Source organism: Octopus bimaculoides, chromosome 29 (assembly GCF_046866305.1).
Source record: "Octopus bimaculoides isolate indiv1 chromosome 29, ASM4686630v1, whole genome shotgun sequence".
NCBI classification, from domain to species: Eukaryota; Metazoa; Mollusca; class Cephalopoda; order Octopoda; family Octopodidae; genus Octopus; species Octopus bimaculoides.
The window spans coordinates 10,928,991-10,948,693 of NC_142956.1; the positions used below are offsets into that span (position 1 = coordinate 10,928,991).

Genomic DNA, 19,703 nt, shown 5'->3' on the forward strand with positions numbered 1-19,703 from the left:
GCTTGCATGCATGCATGCTGGTCTGTAAATTAAATACAGCCAAAATGGCGCATAATGGGAAAATATTTTGAAAGTAGGGTATCATTGAAATGTGAATACAAATGGAATAAAACATGTTTCACGTAAATCCAACCATGGCTTCCTGAGATACATGTTTTTTGGGGTACCTTTATAAATAGCCAAACTGGCGGATAATAGAAAAAAATGTTTTGAAAGTGAGGTACGATTGAAATGTGAATACAAACGGAATATAACAAGTTTTCTGTGAACTGGAGCACTGGTTCCTGAGATACACGTTTTTGGGGGGTCACAAGTAGTCTAGTATATATGTATATATGAATGAGTGGACAAATGAAAGAAAATGGCACTCAACACATTTAGTAGGAGTTACATGTATTATTTAAGAGTTAGATTCCATTCCATGCTACTTAAAGTTTCATGTGTTTCTGCCAGAAGACCGTATCTACTGACTAATGAGCAGGCCAATATCCCCCTTCATCAGAAGGCTAACTCTGTTGCAGTGTTGCCATTTACAACTGAGTGAACTGGAGCAATGTGAAATGAAGTGTAGGCCTCAAAAGCACAATGCACCATACCACTCAGTCTGGAAATTGAACCCACGATCTGGTGGTCATAAATGCAAACATCCTAATCACTAGGCCATGCACCATATATACATATATATATATATATATATATATATATATATACACACACGGAATATAATGCCATATTTGTGTATCATAGTATAAATATATATACATTGTTGGCAAGCATATTGCTGTGGGTTTGCCTGAGAAAAACTTATTCATGGACATGTGTTAAAAGCACAAAGAATATAAGATCAAAACAAACATCAGTGCAGTAGTGACTCATGAGAAGCACAAAATGCATTTCAGTGCATTTGGGGCTTATCAATACCATGCACATGTTTGTCACTGTCAAGATGAAAGTTGTGCTTCAATATATGTGCAAAGAAGCCCGTCAGTGTACATACATACACACATGCTATTTCCTACAGAAGATAGGTCTGGAAACCAGACAACTGAAGAAAGCCCATCAAGAAAATATGCACAGCAGCTGAAAGTAGTTAAAAGTGGCTGTGGTTGATAAGAGACAGCAAGTGGAACTCTTCAGTAGGTGAAGACAAGTTCAGTCATTGCTGCCCCACTCAGGTGAATCATACAAGCTAACGGGTGAAAGGCTAGAGATCCTAAAATACCTGCTGATGATACAAAAGGGTTTCCAGTATTGCAATGGATTTAGAAGAGCTTGCAAAAACTCTGAGTAGCTCCTGGAGGGGGAAAAACATCTATGATGTTTATTTCACACACACATACACACTATACATATATATCATCATAATCATTTAATGTCCATTTTCCAGTATATACATACTGACATTCTGTTGGTTACAATGACGAGGGTTTCAGTTGATCCAATCAATGGAAAAGCCTGCTTGTGAAATTAATGAGTATGTGGCTGAGCACTCCACAGATATGTGTACCTTTAACATAGTTCTCAGGGAGATTCAGCATGATACAGAGTGGCACATGGTTGCCCTTTTCAATTACAGGTACAGCTCATTTTTGCCAGCTGAGTGGAATGGATCAATGTGGTATAAAGTGTTTCACTCAAGGACACAATGCAGTATTGGGAATTGAACTCATGACCTTGTGATTGTGAGCTGAATACCCTAACAACTAAGCCACACAGCTTCATATATATATATATATTGATAGAATAAATACCAGGCTTAAGAACAAGAAAAGTACTGGGGTCAATTCATTCGACTAAAAAGATATTTCAGTGTTGTGCTCCAGCATGGTTGCATTCTAATGACTGAAACAAGTAAAAGATAAAAGATATGTATGTGTGTGTGTGTGTGCACATGTATTACTGTCTCCCTGTCTGGACATCCTGCATTATACATGTGGTGTCCTCCATTTCCAATCTTCTATGAAAACATGTTTGGCCATGGAGGGAACATTATCTTGTTTAGAAACAGGTGAGAACTGGCAACAGGAAGAGCATCTTTCTGTAGAAAATCTGCCTCAATAGTTTCCATCTGACTCATGCAAGCATGGAAAAGTGTAAGTTAAAATGGTAATGCACACACACAACAGCAAAACAAATTAAAAACACACCCTTCTGTTGATGACAGAGGGGGATATTGTTAGTTTATTAATTCATTTGGTTTTTCTGCTTTCTGATTGGCTATTATTTGTTTTGCCTCGTCATTGGCTAATTTTTGTGAGATTCTGTGTTTATTTTCCTCTGGATTTGTAAATGACAGGAAATATCTATATTTAACGTATTTTCTGTGGATTTACTGACTTAATCTGTGAATCTAATCAAGGTTGTTTGTATGTTTGTTTGGCTAGATTTGTCTTGGTATGTGCCATATTATATTTGTAAATATTGAGGACATATTAGGATGGTTTCGTTGGTGAGAATTTGGTTGTGTGCTAATTAAGGGACTTTTAATAATTTGTTTGTACATCTAAATTTAACTGAAAAATTAAAAGAAATATTTATTTATTGAGGAATTTAGTAATGTCAAATATTGTAAATAATATTTCGTAGTTACGCAGCTTCTGCTAATGTATTTTCAGTTTTATTTTGATCAGAAACTAAGTGTTCTTTATGGGTTGGGGAGTTTAGTGAGGATTATTGAAATTTTTAATCTAACTAAAGAATTTAGTAGGTTTATTTCTTTGGAGAGTATGTCTTTCTTGAATTATATATTTTCATTTGAGTGATTTGGTTAAAGTTCCATCTTTATCTTGAATATTAATATATATATATATATATATATATATATATATATATGTTTGGTTTATAATTTTGTCTTTGTATATCTTTATGTATGTGTATGTGTGGTGTACTGCATGTTTAATTTGTGGTTCAATTCTTGTGGCCGTACATTTTTCTACATGTATCCATGGGGAAGGGTTGAGTGGGTCCTTAGTGGTTATCTAACTCCTTTTAGAGTTCGAATCATTTTATTAAGATGAATTTTATTTTGTGTCTACAGCATAATATGATCACATGCCTCTTGTTTATTTTGTATATTATGTGGCAGTGTACAGTGGTGCATTGGGTAAGTCAGTGGGTCAGTTATAGAACCATTTATGTATAATGGTGCAAAATCAATTATTTTTCATTTGATATTTGTGGAAATATTTTCATTTAACTTCCAAGATATGTTTAGGGGGACAAATTGCACTTGTGTTTCATATATATTCTGGAATGTGCGAGTGTGTGTGTGTGTGTGTGTGTGTGTGTGTGTGTGTGTATGTGTGCGTATTTGGCTATAAAGATTTCACTACAATTGTCAATGTAATTGTTTTTGTTTCATTTCGTCCATCCTGTGATAATGTTGCTTTGTAAACACAATGAAGATATCTACACTGATGAATAGAAATTTATCATCAATCTGCATTGTCTTGCCTTAAGAAGACAATCACAATAAATATGAGTCAAGAGACCAATATTCATATGTGTGTATGCATATGTGTGTGTTGTTTATAAGTATTTGGAACCATTCAGAGAATGAGAAATAATTCATTTTTAATGATTGAACTCGAAGTAGATTGCAAGTATGGAATAGAAAAAGTTGAAGGCAGAATATGGACTCAAACCCACATCTCTTGCAGACATGACAAATGTTCAACTATTGGACCAAAGTATTCTTTTGATTTTTTTTTCTATCTATTATAAAAGCTTTGTTCTTATCAGCATTAATCATATCCGAGGCATAAAAAACTCATTTGAGGTAGGAAGTGGGTAGGAGCTCATCAGCGCTTTTGTATTTAGGTTGAACCTCTGTGTTGGATGCAGTGAACAGAGGAAAGTATTTGGCAAGCAGTCTAGCTGAACATCATCATCATTAGTTCCTCCTCACTCTTTGCTATGCTAGAAAGAATGGGACAAAAACTTCTTCAGGGCAACATTCAACCTTACAACAAGATGCAGGCATGCATCATTTCCGAATCATATGGTTCAGTCCTAATGCATGGCATCTTAGGCAAGTGTCTTCAACTATAATGCTGGGACAACCAAAGCCTTGTGAAAGGATTTACTACATGAAAACTGAAACATGCTACTTGTTCTCAGGTGTACAACCCATTCCTTCCCCCACTTAATCTTCTACTGCTTAATCCACCCAGGTCATTTTATTTCCTTTTTCTTCGCTTCCTTGGTGAGGTTGCTATGGGGTTTTTTTCTTGATAATTTCATGTTTTATACTTTTAACGATTTTTTCCTTTCTTTTCTTCCTGTAAAAATATATTGTTATAATAAAATGAAAGTTTATGTAACACAAAAAAAAAATTCTTGTTCTTCTGAAGTTTTAAAATCCTTATAATGTCCGCAACATAGAATTCTTGTGGTAAGAATAAAGTTTCTAAAATGCAGAGAGAAATTTGAAGAAATGCTTCAATATCTGTCCTACAAAACATGTGAGTTCAAATCCAATAAACAGCCTTCAACTTTAATTATCTAAAGGTTTTTTTTTAAACCCAGTATTTACATGCCATTATTGATAGTTCAGTGTGTTTTGACATCCACAATTCCAGTGTGTGTGTGTGTGTGTGTGTGTGTGTGTGTGTGTGTGTGTGTGTGTGTGTGTGTGTATACATATATATATGAAATAAAACAGGAAACTGGAAATTTTTTGTATTATTTATTCAACATTATACATGTTTCATTCGCTAATAGGAGCTACAAAATTTTACATATAAATATTTAATTTCTCCATATGAAGAATTTCTAATAGGAAATTCCTTATATGTCTCTCTAACATGTAAAACTTTATAACTCCTATTAGCTAATGAAACATGTGTAATGGTGAATAAATAATACTGAAAAATTTCCAATTTCCTGTTTTGCTACACAATAATTCTGCAAATAATATTTCCATAATTCTCAATTTTAATATGTTTTGAGTAACTTACAGCAGTAACTGAGACTACATACTGGATTGTAATAACGGAATAAGCAGATGTGCTTTAAGAGGAAACAGCTGGGATTTACCCTACCTACACACACACACATGCACACATACACACATACACACACACATCTATCTATCTATATAGGTATGTAGTATGATGTATGTACTCATGCACACACAGGTATGGAAATGATTATAGGAGAGAAACACCTCAAAATCCTAAGCTGCAAGCATTGTGTGCATCTAACATCAACAAGTGCAACAACAACAACAACAACAACACCAACAACAACAGCATTACTAATTGCATGACTGTGAAATGCACATGTGAAATGGAATGAAATGAGGTGAGGTGAGACGATATTTGATGTGATGGGGGTGCAGGTGTGGTGCTTCTGGAGTGGTATAGAGTGAGAGTAGAGTGGTTGGAGGGGGCGTACTAGAATGGGGAGGGGTGGTGGAGATTGTGGTAGTGGGAGGAGGACTATAACATGAAAAGTGGTGGGTGGAGAAAGGACGATGGACGGAGGGGTGGGATCCTCGGGCAGCGGAGTGGAGTGAGGGTGTGTTTGAAAAAAAAAAAAAAATGAAAAATTGTCTGATATGAAAAATCTTACCTTGATGTCCATCTTTTAGAAGCATCATGAGGAAGAAGAAAAGGGGTGAGAGAGTGAGATAAAGAGAGACATGGGAGAGAAAGAGGGTGTGTGTAGGAGAGAGAGAGAGAGAGAGAGAGAGAGAGGATGAGGAAAGAGAGAGAGAAAGAAAGAGGGAAACAGAGATAGATAGGTAGGTAAAGGTTAGGTAGGTAGATAAGTAGATAGAAAGCTGCATGGATAGGTAGACAGATAGAAAACTGACATATATGTGTGTGGGTGTGCGTGTGTGTGTGTGTGTGTGTATATATATATATATATATATATATATATAGAGAGAGAGAGAGAGAGAGAAATATGTGTGTATATATGTGTGTGTGTGTGTGTATATATATATATATATATATATATATATATATATAGAGAGAGAGAGAGAGAGAGAGAGAGAAATATGTGTGTATATATGTGTGTGTGTGTGTGTGTGTGTGTGTGTGTGTGTGTATATATATATATATATATATATATATATATATATATATATATAGAGAGAGAGAGAGAGAGAGAGAAATATGTGTGTATATATGTGTGTGTGTGTGTGTATATATATATATATATATATATATATATAGAGAGAGAGAGAGAGAGAGAGAGAGAGAGAGAGAGAGAAATATGTGTGTATATATGTGTGTGGGTGTGCGTGTGTGTGTGTGTGTGTGTATATATATATATATATATATATATATAGAGAGAGAGAGAGAGAGAGAGAGAGAAATATGTGTGTATATATGTGTGTGTGTGTGTGTGTATGTGTATGCATGTGTGTGTGTGTATATATATATATAGATGCACAGAGAGAGAGAAAGAGAGTGAAAGTAGAAGAAAGAGAGTGTGTGCTTGTGTCTGTGCATGTGTGTGCGTGATTAAGAGAAAGAGAGAGAAGAAAAAGGGAAAAAACATAAAAATGAACAGCACCTGACCCTTACAAGTTATCATCATCATCATCATCATCATCATCATCATCATTATGGCAGTAAGCTGGCAGAGTTGTTAGCACACTGGACAAAATGCTTAGCAGTGTTTTGTCTGTCTTTATGTTCTAAGTTCAAATTCTGTCGAGGTCAACTTTGCCTTTCATCCTTTTGGGGTCGATAAATTAAGTACCAGTTACGCATTGGGGTCGATGTAATCAACACATCCCCTCCCCCAAAATGACTGCCTTTGTAGCAAAATTTAAAACCTTTTGGCAGAATTGTTGGCACACTGAGCGAAATGCTTGACTGCATTTCTTCTGTCTCCAGGTTCTGAGTTCAAATTTTGCTGAAGCTGACTTTACCTTTTATCCTTTCAGGGTTGATAAAAAAGTACCAGTTGATCACTGGGTGGGGTATCTGAGCTAGGTAGCAATCAGCCCGTTTCGCTGATTATTATTATTATTATTATTATTATTGGAGCCTGGTGTAGCCATCTGGTTTCACCAGTCCTCAGTCAAATCGTCCAACCCATGCTAGCATGGAAAGCAGACGTTAAATGACGACGACGAAAAGTGGTGAGCTGACAGAATTGTTAGGAGACCGGGCAAAATGCATAGTGGTATTTTATCTGTCTTCATGTTCTGAGTTCAAATTCTGCCAGGGTTGATTCTGCCTTTCATCCTTTCGGGGTCAATAAATTAAGTACCAGCAAGACACTGGGATCGATGTAATCGATTGGTCCCCACCCACCAAATTTCTGGCCTTGTGCCTTTAGAAGAAAGGATTGTTATTATTATTGCAGTAAACATTAGAACATCAGACAAAATGCTTTTCAGTTTGCATTCCATATGTTCATGGTCGTGGTTCAAATTCAACCGAGATCAACTTTGTATTTAATCCTTTTGGGAGACAATAAACTGGGGGCTGATGGCATTGACTGGCCCCTCCCCTTAAAAGTTTCGGCTTTGTGGCAAAATGAGAAAAAAATTATCAGGATCATCATCATCATCAACTACATGAAAATAAAGTAAAAAATAAGCAAAAATCTAAGACATGATTGTTAATAATAATCCTTTCTTTTAAATGTATAGGGCCTGCAATTTGAGGGGAGGGAGTGAGTTGATTACATTGACCCCAGTACACAGCTGTTACTTATTATTCCATTGACCCTGAAAGGATGAAAGGCAAAGTGAATCTGAGGTATTTTGTCTGGTGTGTTAATGATTCTGCTAGCTTGCTGCCTTGAATAATAATAATGATAATAATAATAACAATGAGAATGATAACGGCAATGATGATGATGATGATGAGAATGACGATGATGATGATGATGATGAAAATGGTGATGATGATGTTTTTTTTAATATTTCAAATATGAGAGTCAAGAGTTTGAAATTAATAATACATACATTATTATAATAGAAAACTGACAAATATGATGATGGTAATGATGATGATTAATGTGGATAATCAGAAGCAATTAGCGCAGACACAAGAAGCTGTACCAAATTACAGAACTACAAAATAAGCTTGATTGATGGTGATTGATTGATTGATAAACTTTTTGATTGATTGATAAACTTTTTGATTGATTGACAGATAGTTATATATATATAAAAGAGGATAGAATAGAATAGATCGACAGACAGAAAGATTGCTTGATAGAAAGAGAGACAGATAGATAAAAAAACAGAAAGAAGTGTTGAGGCTTATGTTTTTATTTCAATATAATTAATATTATTGTATTTCTTTTGTAAAAATATTTGGATGAAAAACACTGAATATATATATATATGTATGTGTGTGTGTGTATATATATATATATATACATCTATACAAACATAAACACACACATGTATGAATATACATACACATCCACACATAATGTATACACAAATGTATGTGTATATTAAGTTGTATATGTATACATATGTGTGCTTGTGGTTATTGGATTATGACCAAGTTGAAACTTTTGCATTAAGGATTTTTCTTCATTTCTTGTAATTAAAACTTAGGTTTTAGCCTGGAATAACAGTGCCCTTAAATCTATTAATCCACTCACAGTCTCATTATCAGAATGAAGTGAGTGGTAAAATTGGAGAGTTGCTTACACACCTTGCCTTAGGTTACAAAGGGTCATAGGAATACTGTCACAACTGGAAAATCAGCAGTGTCACAAATAATAAAAAAAACCCAGTAAAGTACTACTACATTTCACGTGTGATATACAAGTGTTGTACATTTTGCATTTGTATTTTACTGTTGATAAAACTTCTATAATTAATAAATTATCATATGTACAAGGACAGCAAAAATTAACAGGAGGACTTCCATATTTATTCTAAATACATTCCAGCAGATTTGAATATGAATATGCTTTTCAGATATGCTGAAGTGTACCAAGAATAAATATGAGTCAACATCTTGATTCTGTTTACTCTACATATGACGATTCATAACAAATTGGTAGCTATATGCAAGTATCAGCAAATAATTTGCTGCAGTTATAAACTAGAGCCATGAAATCATGTTAAATTTATTTGCCTCGGATGCCTTTGACTGAGGTGACAGAACAATTTCAAAACACCAAGTGTTTCAAAGTCCCCTTTTGCTAATGAACCAAGTGTATCGTAAACATACATTTGGCTGAAAGGAAGAATAGCTCTCCTTTGATGGACATAACTGCAATTAGCATACTAATGTTCAAATCTGCCAGAACATATGAAAATTAATCATGCAAGTCATCTTTCCAAAGTTAATTCTTCCTATTTCTTGTGAAAATCTATATATATCTGCAGTGGTGTTGATTAAAATCTTTCAACTTAACTGTATCATATATGACTGTGAAGAGATAGAATGGTTCCTTGCTGAATGTGTACATTCAACCAATGATCTAGTGTTGTAAAAATTAGTTTTGCCTAATATAAAAGTTTGTATTGAAATTTGCATATTACATTGTGTTGTCTGATGTACATTTTGTAGTTTGCTTTCTTGATACATATATACACAGAGAGATACATACAGACATACATACACATGTATATATATATAGACAAACACACATATGTATGTATATATCTATCTATATATATATATGTATCTTCTTATATATATGTATGTATCTATGTGTCAGTGTTTATACATATACATGCATATATCTGTTATATAGCATACATGTATGTATTAACAATTGTCATATATGTATATATCGCAATACTGTTACATGATTTTGACTGTTATTGCATATTTGGATATAAGATTTGTCATATTCCTGGGAACAAATCTTGTTTAGTTCTACCCATCTCTGATCTTCTCCTACTGGCATAAAATGCAAGTCTGGTCAGAATATATTTTCCCAAAAATCAAAATATGCTCCAGACTAAAACCTGAAACTGTCAAGTTCCTAAGATAGTAATTTCATTTTTGAAGATGCAAAACTACTTAAGTCATATATATATATATATGTATATATATATATGTATATATATTCTACACTCTCTGAGTGGTTGGCGTTAGGAAGGGCATCCAGCTGTAGAAACTCTGCCAAATTAGATTGGAGCCTGGTGTAGCCATCCGGTTGCACCTGTCCTCAGTCAAATCGTCCAACCCATGCTAGCATGGAAAGCGGACCTTAAACGATGATGATGATGATGATATATATTTGAAAAAAGGAAAAGACTGACTTCACTGGTAATTCTCATCAGTTTAATTTATTATTTTTTAAATTTTTTATTGATATCTAGGAAGTTCTTTGTTAACTTGGGTGTGTAGAATTTAAAAAAATAAATTTCTTAACTTCTTTGGAGAACTTTCTTGCATTCATTGTCAAACAGCTTCAGGTTCAGTCCCACTGCGTGGCACCTTGGGCAAGTGTCTTCTACTATAGCCTCAGGCTGACCAAAGCCATTTGAGTGGATTTAGTAGATGGAAACTGAAAGAAGCCCATTGTGTGTGTGGGACTGAACCTGAAGCTGTTTGACAATGAATGCGAGAAAGTTCTCCAAAGAAGTTAACAAGAAATTTATTTTTTTAAATTCTCCACTCCCAAGTTAACAAAGAATTGTGAAATTTTTTCGCCATGAAAGGTTTGTGTTTTTAAACCGAATGTATTTTTTCTGATGTTATATTTATTCCTGAATGATGTGTAAAGAAATTTTGATTTATTAAGTCTCTTAATGGATTCTTTATACTGAAATATATATTGAAGAAGATAAATATATTCATTTGAATATATATGTTTTTGTGTCATAACTCCTTTATTATTATTTATATATATATATATATATATATATATATATATATATATATATATGATGGGCTTGTTTCAGGTCAATTCAGCCAAGTAAGCCCACATTTTTTATCTTCTCTCTACACCTTTCCTCTTTCTGACGAAGAGCCATGCCCAAACGTCACTCCTGGCCCTTTTTTTCCATCTGAGAACTGAGCATCAATCTAATACATTCACTATATACGTCCTTTTGACTTTTGTTGTCTTTATTTTTGTTTTGATTTGCCTCTGTGTGTGTGTGTGTGTGTGTGTTTGTATTTGCCTCTTACCACCACTTGACAACTGGTGTTGCTGTGTTCATGTCCCCATAACCTAGCAGTTTGGCAAAAAACCCCAATAGAATTAGTACCAGGCTTATCAAAAAAATAAGTACTGGGATGGAGTCATTAGTCTAAAAAAATTCTCCATGGCAGTGGCCCCAGTATGGCCACAGTCTAATGAGTGAAACAAGTAAAAGATAAAGGTATATATGAGACTATACGCATTTTTATTACTATCTATATTTGCTAGTGTATGTATGTGTATGAGCATATGAATACATATATAAATGATGTATATGTATGTATTATATACACATGCACACAAAAACCTGGAACAATACATGTCATGGGATTTCATCTTGGAGAACAACTACTCAGTAGAGATTGTGTTTCAGAAACAACACATGTTCTAAAGACGTGGTATTCTCCAAGGCTCATTGCTAATCCCATAGCAAGTGCCGTTCCACATTCACGTCTATGTGGTATGTGGAAAAAACCGCGGGCACCACCTTATTTTGATATCAGCTGTTTTGAATGTATGTGTGTGTATTTTATATCACTGTGTGTTTATTTGTGAGTCGATGTAGTGTGTGGAAGCACATTAATAAATATATGTGTGTATTTGTGTATGTATGTATGTATGTATATATATATATATACATATGTATGTATATATATATATCATCATCATCATCATCATCATCGTTTAACGTCCGCTTTCCATGCTAGCATGGGTTGGACGATTTGACTGAGGACTGGTGAAACCGGATGGCAACACCAGGCTCCAGTCTAATTTGGCAGAGTTTCTACAGCTGGATGCCCTTCCTAACGCCAACCACTCAGAGAGTGTAGTGGGTGCTTTTACTTGTCACCCGCACGAAAACGGCCACACTCAAAATGGTGTCTTTTATGTGCCACCCACACAAGCCAGTCCAGGGGCACTGGCAACGATCTCGCTCGAAAATCCTACGGGAGCCAGTCAGGCGGTACTGGCAACGGCCACGCTCAAAATGGTGCATCTCATGTGCCACCCGCACAAGAACCAGTCCAGGGGCACTGGCAACGATCTTACTTGGCTTGCCGGGTCTTCTCACGCACAGCACATTTCCAAAGGTCTCGGTCAGTAGTCATCACCTCGGTGAGGCCCAATGTACGAAGGTCTTGCCTCACCACCTCAGCCCAGGTCTTCCTGGGCCTACCTCTTCCACAGGTTCCCTCAACTGTTAGGGTGTGGCACTTTTTCACGCAGCTATCCTCATCCATTCTCACCACATGTCCATACCAGCGCAATCGTCTCTCTTGCACACCACAACTGATGCTTCTAATGTTCAGCTTTTCTCTCAAGATACTTACACTCTGACGGGTATTCACATTGACATTACACATCCAACGGAGCATACTGGCTTCATTCCTTGCGAGCTTACGTATGTCCTCAGCAGTTACAGCCCATGTTTCACTGCCATGTAGCATGGCTGTTCGTACACATGCGTCATACAGTCTGCCTTTTACTCTGAGTGAGAGTCCCTTTGTCGCCAGCAGAGGTAAGAGCTCTCTAAACTTTGCCCAGGCTATTCTTATTCTAGCAGCTACACTTTCAGCGCACCCACCCCCACTACTAACTTGGTCATATATCTATAAATATATATATATATATATATATATATATATATACACATATATATATTACATGCCTGTATCTGTATTTGTGTATATATATATATATATAGTGTACTGTTTCGTGAAGATAAGATCAACAAAAAAAAAGTACTCCATCTGGTGAGAGATAAGTATTATTTAGTAAACACAATATATGTATTTATGAGCTACTGATAATTTCATGTGCAGAGTGCATGCCAAACAGTGTTTTTAACATGTCTGGTGTCCTACCACAATCATCAGGGCACATATGGCATAATGAACTAAAAATAGGACGATAGGATGAGAGAAAAAGCAAGAAAAGGTGAGAAAGATATAGATATAAAAGGTAGAAAACCAATTTTAGACAAATTTTTAGATGCTTTCCTAAACCTGACCTCTTCCGCTTATAAACCTTACCAATAAGCCCAACAAAAATCTTTCCTATACACATAAATAGTCTTGTCATCATTCTGTAGTATTTAAAAACCTGATAGCTATCATTAATAACAGAGTTTCTAACTCTCTTCCTCTATAGAAATTTTTGAGAAGGCAATCCCCTACTGCAACAACCCCCTAGCCAATAGTGGCTTTAAGGATAAATTAATATACAACACCTCTAATAATAATTAGAATAATAATAATAATAGAGTTAGGAAAATAATTTGATTCACCCCTTCCTTTTCCCTTAATGTAAAAACTAACATAGGTAAAAGATTCCTAGACAAACATTCTCCAGAAAATCACAGGTACAGAAGAATATTTAACAGGTGCTCAGTGAAATTATCATATAGCTGCTGCTCCAATATGAAGAGTATCATTACATGACACCCACATCAAGACCTCCCCTCTCAGTTCTAACCGTCAAGACCCAGGAACCTGTTAACCCAGCCAGCTGTGTATGATTAAGTCCATCATCTACGAGGCAGAAATTACGGCAATGCTAGATAATAACACAACCGACAGGAAGGGCTATATTGGACTTTGTGAAAGTGAAGTAAAAAATCACTATCCCCTTTCCAACCCAGGGACAAAAGAAAAACTACTAAGCTGGCTAACCACATATGGGGGTCTGAAATCAAATGCTACACCACATACAATAAAGTGGAAAATTGTCTAAAAATCTACACCATATGTTAACTGATCAAAACAATGTAAGCTATGTGTAGTTGAAAGAACTTGTATCCTTTTCAAATCTAAGAACTCTAACTCACTGCTGAATTCTAGATCCAAAATTTTCAGAAGTTGTGAGCACATGGCTAAGTTCCTGATGAGGAACGTGTCAAGTGCCTCCCTCTCCTGATTGAGTAACTGTACTGCAGACTCTAAGCCACTATCTTTCGCAGTCTAATGGGAAATAACTTTATTTCCCCACATTTACTTCTTACTGATTTCTTTTTTGTTTTCAAGTTTTTCAACCTTCCACCTTTTATATCTACTTGTTTCTTGCCTTTTCTCTCATTCTATTGTCCCATTTTTAGTTCATTATGTCATGTGGGCAGTGTCTGATGATTGTGTTAGGACATCAGATGTGTTAAAAAACACTATTTGGCATGCTCTCAGCACAGGAAACTAATAGTAGCACATAAAAATATATATTGTTTATTAAATGATATATATATATATATATGTGTGTGTGTAGGTTTGATAATAGTAACAGGAAGATAGAATTCAGAAGATAAGTATATATCATCATCATCATCATTTAATGTCCATTTATCCATGCTGACATGGGCTGGATGGTTTGACAGGTACTGGCAAGTTACAGGAAGAGTCAAGAGCCAAGAGTTTCATACATCTGCACTTACCAAACTCTCAGGTTCAATGTATGAAACTCTGGACCTTCTTATGGGTGCTGATTAAATAAAAAATAGATACAGGTGTAGGTGTGGCATCTTGGGCAACTGTCTTTTACTATAGCCTCAGGCTGACCAAAGACTTTGAGTGGATTTGGTACATGAAAACCAAAAGAAGTCCCTCTTATCTATTTATCTGTCTATCTGTGTGTGTGTGTGTGTGTGTTTGTGTAGGTGTTTGTACTCCACTACTGCTTGACAACTGGTGTTGGTGCATTTATGTCCCTGTAACTTAGCAGTTCAGCAAAAGAGACTGATACAATTAAATGGAAACTGAAAGAAGCCCATCATATATATATATGTGTGTGTGTGTGTCTTTGTGTAGCTCTTTGTACCCCACCACTGCTTGACAACTGGTGTTGGTGTGGTTATGTGTTGGTGTGTTTAGCAGTTTTGGAAAAGAGACTGACAGAGTAAGTATCAGGGTTTACAAAAGAGAAATAAATAAATAAATAATAAGTACTAGGGTCAATTTGTTCAACTAAAATTCTTCGAATAAAATGCAATGCCTCAGCATGGCCGCAGTCTAATGATTGAAACAAGTAAAAGATAAAGATAAAAATGTGTACTCATGTTTTGAATTTGATTTTCCTGTTTATATTTTGTACTACCAAACCTATATATAAATATATATATATATATATATGTTTGTGTGTGTGTGTGTATGTGTTTGTATTATATATATACTGAGAAAGAGGAGGCATTCAGAATTTTGGATAATTCTTTATCAGCACTTTCATTCGTTTTTCCTCAAGGCAAAAATCAAAATCAAAATGATTTTGATTTTGTCTTGTGTTCGAAAAATTATCCAAAATTCTGACTGCCTCCTTTTCATCAATATACAATATCTGTACACCTCTTCAAACATTCTATACATATATATATATACACACAGATGCATATATATATATATATGTATGTATGTATGTATGTATGTATGTATGTATGTATGTATGTATGTATGTATGTATGTATGTATATATATACACCCGCCTATATAGTACGAGGGTGTATGCAATTATGTGATTGTACCTTACCTGGACAGAGTGCATTGCAAGATGTCTTCTGGGTGGTGTCTCCATGACAGTTCATTCCTCCGTTCAAGGGTGATGGGTTGGAACAGGACCTCATCCTCTTCTGTATCCCTCGACCACACTTCACCGAACACTCTGTCCACTGGCTCCAAGATGACCAGCCTCCGTTTACTGCAGTCGTGTGGAGAAATAGAAATAGTAACATCAGCAGGATTAGAACTCTATACATCTGCATTTACAACATTGGTGTCAATTGCAATATGTAACATACATATACATCATATACGCCAGGTTTCCGTTTTAGGACAACTTCCACCCTCCATTCCACCAACATCAGTAACCCAGTACTGGATCACGAGTCCTGCCTCAGTTATCCTGGTTAAATCTTAAAAGAAAACATCAACAACAACAACAACAACCTATAATACAATGAAGGAAGCTGCTTCTTTATTACTTGTATAGTTTACTAAAAGAAGGAAATTAATAAAATTTAAACTGTCAAGAACATTTTTATAGATTCCAATTTTTAATCAGGAGTTTTCAAGATTCTTTTTATTATTGCTGATTTCAACCCTAAGTTTCAATCAGAAAACTGATTTTTGAATAGTCAACTGCAAGATAGTGTCTGTTTTAGTATTGTTTACTCTTCTGAAAATATTAAGATTGTCCAAATGTTTCTACTGCTACTTTCTACAGACATATCAGTCAGACCATTTCTCGAAATTATAAATTTAATCCAGCTACAGATAAATTATGTTTACACTAGTATCCTTGCATATTTATTGGGTGCTTTTGAAGAAAGAGAAAGATGAATTAAAAAAAAAAGTGGTTTTAATTTATTAAAAACAACAGTACCATATACAAAACTTGTCTCATTTTTTTCTACCAAAGTATTTGATGTTGTGCACAAGGTTTAGAAAGAACCATTATAGAAGCCTGTTACAGCACAGGATAAAGACTATAACATGAGGTCTGTTTGTGTGTTGAAACAATTACTAAAGCCTACACTGTTTAGAAAATTCTTACAAATCCCAAATTTAATGATTTTATCTTTTAAAAATTATATTGTGGGATTGAAGTCTCTTTTATTTTTGATGAATTTAACTACAAGATTCATTCACAAAAACTAATTTCTATTCACTGCAAAATAGTTAACTTGCACTGCAAGACAGTGTATCTTTTTTGAGTGTCTGTTGGAAATATAAAAGTTGTCAATACTACTTTCTGCAGATATCTCCCAAATTATAAGTTTAATCCAACTTCAGCTAAATTATACTTACTCCAGTATCCATGTATATTTATTGGGTGTTTTTGAAGAAAGAGAAAGATGAATAAACAAAGTGGTCTTCATTTACTTACGTCAACAATACCAAATACAAAACTTGTCTCATTTCTCCCCCTAAAGTAATTGATTGTTGTGCACAAGGTTTAAAAAGAAAAAAAAACCATCGTGGAGGACTGACACAGTACAGGATAAGGACTATAACATGGTCTGTTACTTTGTTCTTGTAATTGGTTTGTGAGATTCTTGAAGGGAATTTGTGAGTTGAAACAAATTTTATGTCTTGAGAAGGTTATTACACCAATAATAACAACACATTCACATTAAACAAATGACCAGTTAGTTAGTTGGTAAGATATTTAACCAACTGACTAACAAAAAAAAGTGATGCTGAACCAGTGCATGTGTTATTATTGGCATAATAACCCTCTCAACACAAGATTATTTCTGTTATATACTTCTGATAGTTAATGTATACACATACACCTATATATATATATATATATATATATATATATATATATATATATATATATATATATATACACGTACATGCATACATATACATACACATATATATTGATGGAAATGTAATGTGGAGGAAATTGTAAGTTATACAATCACATGAATCTAAGCCTACCATAAGTACTTCATTTGTGATTTTTTTTTCCAGTTCTCTCTCAATCCAAGTTATGAAGTCTTTTGATATGTGTGTGTGGGTGTTAAATAAAATGAGACAACAAAGTCAAGGCTATGTGGAATTTTCAGAACAATTTATAAAGAGAAAGTTAGTCTTACAGCTGTTTCTGGGATATTAGGAATATCCCTTCATCAGAGACGATGCGAGATGGTTAAAAAGAAGGAAATATTAGATGGTTAAAAAGAAGGAAATAAGAAGTATAGAGGGAAATAGGAGAATGAATGTAAAAATAAAAATAAAAATATATAAAGATGTTATAGTTGCAGTTCTATTATCCATGGAAAGTGGTGTGTAGAAGTGGTAGAAATGTTTCTTTCCTACAATTCAATATAAATAATTGCTAATCTTCTATTTCTCCCAAACTTCTTAATTTATCTCTCCTTCTAGCTATTAATCTAACTAATCTAACCCCATTAGGAATTAACATAATCCTTAATGCTCATAAAACCCTTATTTCTTTTGAGGACAAACTTTGGTGCCGGGCCAACCACTATAACTATAGCCACAGCAAATTATTTGACATTACTATGGGATCATCCGACTCCGCCCAAGTCACTGACCTTGTTGGACTATACATATCCCACCAGCTCCAAATACATTTCCCTAACATTAAAGGAGGCCTCTACATAGATGACACCTTGCTAGTCACCAAGAGCGTAAATAAATCCTGTTTAGAATGAGCTGGGAAAGATCTACACAATTTTTTTTTCTCTAGCCTCAATCTATCTATTACTTTTGAAAATTTCCACAAAACCACTAATTTTTTAGACATAACTTTAAACTAAAGAGGATTATCGAACTGAGAGTTTAACTACAGTCCTTCCATAACACTTACATAGCATTACCTGCAACCTTGGGTCTTTTGGATACCAATACTGCTCATATATATATATATATATATATAGACACACACACGTGCAGCACTATTCATGTGGCAACACTGTATAACAAAATTATTTTTTTTGTCTTTTGTCAGTAAGTGCTATTTTCTATTTGCTTCTAACTAAAAATAAAAGGAAATGACTACTATTCCCTTCAAACTTTGCTTTTGCCATTGGGACATCAATGTTTTGAAACTGACCTATTTTCCATTACATTTCAGACAGATTCAGTGTTGAGTTCCTGAAATAGAAATCTCATTATAACAAATACTCTATTCAATATCACAGATTTGCTTCACCTTAATTAGTTGCTTGAACTTAATCACTTGAGTATGTCCCTTAGTGGCTGACAATATGTGCATTTCTGATCATAAGCAGGACTAGTGGTGGAGCATCATAGCTTTGTGTGTTGACAGGGGTTCTTTAGGGTTTGAATAATTGTAACAAAAACAAATTTTGATGGAAATATTAGCTATTTTTCATACTTTCCAGGGGTAAGCAGACAAGAAATAACAGTTGTTACATAGAGTAATCTGACGAATTTTATGTGGGGCTAAATTAAGTCAAATAATATTTATCTATTACTTCAAATTCTAATTCTGTCTTTGAGTGCGACATTATTTGCAATGTTTTTTTTTTACTGAGCAAATGAGAGCAATTACATGAATATGAATATAGAATATGAAGGAAAAGTAGATGATATCAGAGAAATTACACAAATTGGGAATCAAATACATGAATATTTAGCAATTGGCAGAAAACTACCTGAAAAGCAGTCGTTCTGGTAATACTAATAAAAGTAGTAATAGTAAAAATAATTGCCCTGATGCAGTAACAGGCAGTGGTTCCCATGGTTTCTGATCTTAAATGATTGGAAGCATCAACATGTACATATTTTGTCTTGGTATAAAAGAGGGTTACAACAAATATTCTGATCAATCTCGCAGATTTGCAAGTCAGTTACTTGACCTAAATCAGGTGAACATGTCACTTAATGGCTAACGATATGTGCATCTCTGATCATGAGCGGGAGTTGTGGGGAAGCATCATAGCCATGTGTTGAGAAAAATTCTTTAGAGTTTGAATAATTCACCCCTGGAAACATGGGTGTTTTGTTCATCATCCTTAAACAAATCTAGTTCAGAGACCCTTTGAGCAGAATGGGCTACTTGACCTGAAGAAAATTCTCACTGGGCCCCACATGCAAGGCCATGTGCTGTTTATCTTGATACGAGATCACCAT

General features: G+C 34.7%; 1 protein-coding gene across 7 annotated transcripts in view; it reads right to left on the bottom strand.

The window, feature by feature from the left end:
- Window positions 1-19,703, bottom strand: part of LOC106869334 (netrin receptor UNC5C) — a 528,047-nt gene that overhangs the window by 94,378 nt on the left and 413,966 nt on the right. For all 7 annotated transcript variants that reach the window (XM_089345427.1, XM_089345430.1, XM_089345428.1 and 4 more), the window contains one exon: window positions 15,601-15,768. In XM_089345427.1, the coding sequence (XP_089201553.1) occupies window positions 15,601-15,768 (168 nt within the window). The remainder of the gene's footprint in view (window positions 1-15,600; window positions 15,769-19,703) is intronic.